The sequence below is a fragment of the Montipora foliosa genome, chromosome 2 (assembly GCF_036669935.1).
Source record: "Montipora foliosa isolate CH-2021 chromosome 2, ASM3666993v2, whole genome shotgun sequence".
NCBI classification, from domain to species: domain Eukaryota; kingdom Metazoa; phylum Cnidaria; class Anthozoa; order Scleractinia; family Acroporidae; genus Montipora; species Montipora foliosa.
Genome location: NC_090870.1, coordinates 28282291 through 28287290, shown reverse-complemented (window position 1 = coordinate 28287290; position 5000 = coordinate 28282291). Strand labels below are relative to the sequence as shown.

Genomic DNA, 5000 nt, shown 5'->3' with positions numbered 1-5000 from the left:
TTCAAAACTAGTCTGTCCGGCTTCGCTCTTTTTTGTCACCATTCTTCAGCCACGTGTTCTTGCACTCGTACTTGCTGTTTCTTCCACTGCTCGTCACCATGACTTCTTTTCTTTATTCGGTCTCTTTCTTGCTCTATCTCTCTCGTTGTTTGTCCGGCACTGATATTTCGCCCGCTTTCTCGTGCTCTCAGTCGCTTTCTGTTTCTTTTTTCTTTTCACTTTCTTTCTCTTCTTTTCTTGTTGTAGGACATTTAACACTTAGCTTTTTGTTTGGTTGTCTTCCAAATTTTTGAAACACAATGTCAAAGGCAGTACGCTGGCCATGCAACTTCCTCCTAAAATACGCGGGTTCCAGCAATGCACGAAGCCCGGTTAATAAAATTCCATTAGTAAAACTCAAGGTTATATAAGATGATATCTCACCTCGCATTACGAATTGGCTACGTCCATGAGCTTTGTCAAAGTTTTCAGTTTCCTCTTTTCTGCATGGTCTGTTTATCATCTGTTTTGTGTTCACCCCCTTCATAGACTCTTTAATCCTTCTCATAGTGTTAACAAAAGATGAGTCCTGTCTGAGACGAGATGTAAAGGAAGAAATCATAACAGAGATAAGGACACGACTGGACATTTTGTCTGCAAAATCAGAATGTTGCGAAGGTGGTAAGTAAAATGGCGGTTAATTGACATAAGAGTACTTCTGCTATCCTACCTTGTTAGAAGCTTACAGGCCCTGCCCCTGAGGCTTAATACCAGAAAAATTAGTCGGTCAAGGCACAATACAGGCCGTAAGTATTAATTCCCCCCAGCCCTCCCCCAGGTTATACAGTGTTGGATTTGAATGGCTTCCGAACTCAAGCCAAGGCCATCGAAGGTCTTACATCTCCCTCCAGGGAGAGTGGGGAAGTAGAGGGAAGGAATCAACAGGATTGAAAAATCCAGATTTAATAAAATAAATGTTTGTTAGGTTCTGTACTTGTTTGACGAGTGTCCCAAGGGCTTTATATCAGCATTGTGGATGTAAGAGATAATTGTCTTAGGTCACAAGAGAACGGAAACCAACAAATTACCTGCATTCAAGCCCCTGAACACTTAATATTTAGTTAAATATCTCGGAATGATGAAAAACTAATGGGTCATTTCAGTTATCAGGTTGATGAATGAAAGTGAGGCTATCGGTGATTCTCGTGTTGATTATACAAACCTTTTTAGTTTGCAGCTTTGAAATCGAGAAGATGGTCGGAAGTTAGATGTTGCAATTTAAGACCAGTGCAGTTTTGTTATAGTGTAATGGTGATCAAAAAGGTGATACAATCAAAATTATAGACGTGACAAAGCTGTGTTCCAAAATGTGACATGCCACCTATTTATCGAAAAGCTTTTAAATATCTTGGCACCTATGACAGCTTTGTTCTGCAACAACCAAAATATTTAAATTCTCACTCGTAGTTAACTTTACAGTTACACGATTTTCGTAGCGAGGTTAGTTAATACAATACAGGGCCACCAATAACATCACTGTCATTCGTAGCCCAGGTAAATCAACTACAACAACTCTAAAATGGTGATTAAAAATAAGACTAGCGTGCTTCCAATGAGGAGCTGCCCATCGTTCTGGATCTGATCAAAAACGGAAAAGGAAAAATCAATTTAAAAATACTTTATATTTTTTTATTTATATCAGCTTGCTGTCCACCACGCTGGGATAAACATGGCCGCTCGTGTTATTACGTGGAAAAGACTGCAACCTCGAAATTGCAAGACGCTCGCAAAAAGTGCCAAGACATAGGAGCTGATCTCGCCATAATCACATCATCAAATGAAAACCGTTTTATTGCAAACCTCACGAAGAAATATAACATCAACAAGGGACTTGGAGTATGGTTTGGTCTTCAACGATTGGCTGACTCCAAGTTTTACTGGATAGACGGTACCCCATTGGAGGGTCATTTCCAAGCGTGGGGACAAGGACAGCCAGACAACAGTGGCGGAGAAAACTGTGGTCACATGAGGGGACTCGTAGATCAGCCTCCAGGCCAATGGAACGATTTGCCTTGTTCGTTGGGAGCAGGATATGCTCCTTACCCCGATCTGATTTGCGAGAAGTCCATATCGTACTTCTAGTAAGAGTAGTGCAGCTCAGTAAAACTGGTTTCAGTTATCAACGCTTATCGTTGTTGTAGTTGTTTTAGTTGATAAGGATAGAGTTGTAGTAGCTTGTTGAAAGCCAGTTCAATGAAACAAATGAGGTCATAGTGTGATGTGTCTCAATAAACTAATGTGAAACATTGTACTTGTGAGTCGTTCCATTTTAAATTTGGTTTGGTGGGTTTAGAGAAAGATTCTGAAGGCTTCTTTCGTTCCATGTTTAAAGAGCCTTTCCTCAGTAGCTTTAAGACCTTATTTCGAAAGAAAAAGAAGTCTGCGTTTATAAGAGAGATCCACTGATAATTTGAGTACAGTTGAAGTATTTTCTTTCAAGGTTTAGTTGCTTAATTTTCTTTACAAAGATGAGCTTCGTTTGATAATGCACCTTTGGCTTCACTTTATTTCACTTCAAGGTGATAATTAAGTTCGACTTAGATACAATCATCTTGAAAATTTAAGAAACTCTACCAACTCAGCTAATATATAGATTTAGCTAAGCCTAAAGGCGGAGCTCCCGTCTCTAACCCCAGAAAGCAAATTATATTACTATTATTATATTTTTTTTATAAAAAACGTCTCATTTTGGATCTGAGGCTGAACGTTCTTATATAATTTGGCGTTGTTAGGCTGAAAACGTTCTTAAAGATGTTCTTAATTTTACACGGTATGGTTTTCTAATAACTGAAATCTTGCGGACGTGACTAGGAAATCTATCAAAGTGCTTGCTTTGATGGTGTTGAAGAGTCGCAACATGATGCAACAATGCTGCAAGATGTTGCGTTGAAATGTTGCGAGAGTTTGGCCTGGCCTTAATATTTTGTAACGATTATAAATAAGAACTACTCATTAACTGAAATGTGTGTCATGCAATATATAAGAAAACCATGGTTATGTTACACTAAACATGCCCTTAAGTATTTGGGTTAATTTACATTTCTTTACCTTTCGATTCAGTTTCATACTTTCATTTAAAATACAAGCACCAAATATTCTCAATCTACCCAGTCTTCTTGTTAATACGTTCTTAAAATTTTGGTTAATCTCAGCCTCAACGTTCTTATAAAAAAACGTTGTTATGCAAAAAAAGTGTATACTGTTACTTTATACTTCTTCATAAAGTAAAAAATTAATCGTCATTAGTGTCTACAGTTTACAATGATCCAACAAATCAAACACCTGTGCTGACAGCATGCAGTAAACAAACAAGCCTTGCAAACACTAACAACAAACTAAAACTAAAATTACATGGGCAGTAATCTCTTTCACAACATTTTCTGTTTGACTGACAATCTTTATTCCCTCTCTCTTCAGTTCAGAAAAATAGCAAAAGTCTTTACTAAGTAAAAAGTCAACCTAAAGCGCTTACTCGACTGCAATTTCACTGTCAAACAAAGCAGCTCACAACTGGGCATCCATTTCACACAAAAAGCCTATAAATGTGATTATTATACATTGTTGTCACAAGCTCGATTTTGATTGGCTATGAGCACGCAGCTAACTCTTGCTTGCTTTGTTTCTCTTACGTCATACCTACAGACAATAGATTATATATAGGTATAATTGACGTCATACCTATACAGACAATAGTTTTATGCATGCAGAAGTGACGTCACCTAACACACTAACCAGCAGTTCGATCAGTTTTGTCATGGCGGAGCTCAGCTCAGGAATATATGGATAATAAAACAATTATTGAATTCGGTTTTCGCATGTTAGCGATAATTATCAAGGCGTCAGTTTGTGTTATCCGCCTCAGCCTTCGGCTTCAGCAGATAACACAAAGTTTGGCCTTGATAATTATCGCTAACATGCTCAACCTTATCCAATAATTGTTAATTCTTGAAGTATGTCAGAATCTCTGTCAAGACGGAATTGAAAACGTTTTCAGGCCCTTTTCGTTTTTAGCTAGTTTTACAAAATATGTGAGGCAGCGAGGCATATAAGAAAAAGGAAAACATTACCTGAAAGCTAACCGTTGTAAATAAGTGTTTTTTTTTCTCGCTCTAATTCTCTCAGCTTTACGTCGATTTTTCATTGAAATCTTCTCTTCTCCTCCTTCCTCGGCTTCCGTCGATGATTTCTTTGCTTAAATTTCTTCGTGTCGTCTTCTCTCGTGCTCTTTCTTGCTCTTTATCCCGTTTGCTAGTCACTAGCATGATTTCCCGGCAGAAAACGCGGCTTGGCAATGCAACGCCGCCACGCGATTTTCTGCCAAGGAACATTGCCCGAACACTCCCGTCCCCAGAGGCTGTCCTGCCTCCCCACCTCCACCGCGACAATCTGTACGGTCGGACGTACGTGACGTCATAAACCAAATTTCTCGCATGGATAGATTACCCAAAAATCTTACCCATAGTGCTCCGATAGTGAGCTTCGCGCGCCGAAGCTTCGTTATCAAGTCACACAGTTGGCTTAGTGTTTAAAAGGGTTGACAGACTTACACGACTCCCTTGTACGTGGTCTGGTTTCTGTTGCCTTTGTCATAGTTTTGCTCTCGATCTTCAGTACATATTTGAATGGACGCCTCTTTTAGGCGGTTCCTGTAGGATTTATTTAGCAATGGTTTTTGCCCTATAAGGCTTTACATTTGAATCTCTATACTGCAGCTGTGTGATACGTTTTCTTTCAAGAAAATAGTTGGTCTCGAAAATAATGTATTAGTTTCTTTGTGTTGATTTTCTCAGCAGTAATGTAAATGTGACCTTAAGGCCTCACGCTTTTGCGCCAATTTAATTCTAGGCTCGAGCGATATGTTTATCGGCGGTAGAAGCGAGTGATCTTCTGGTTTTAAATGTTTGACCCGGGCCCGGGTTCATTTTGTTTTTGAACGCCTGTTACATTGTGCCCTGTATCAG

The 5000-nt window shown here is 39.1% G+C and overlaps 1 protein-coding gene across 4 annotated transcripts in view; it reads left to right on the top strand.

Annotated features, from left to right (window-relative positions):
- LOC137990645 (perlucin-like protein) overlaps window positions 1-2373 on the top strand; it is a 12372-nt gene extending 9999 nt beyond the window's left edge. For 2 of the 4 annotated variants that reach the window (XM_068835762.1, XM_068835764.1), the window contains exons 4-5: window positions 550-660; window positions 1682-2373. In XM_068835762.1, the coding sequence (XP_068691863.1) occupies window positions 550-660; window positions 1682-2121 (551 nt within the window). In that variant the 3' untranslated portion in view covers window positions 2122-2373. The remainder of the gene's footprint in view (window positions 1-549; window positions 661-1681) is intronic. The other 2 variants (XM_068835763.1, XM_068835765.1) reach the window with 2 other exon arrangements.
- The last annotated feature ends 2627 nt before the right edge of the window (window positions 2374-5000 follow it).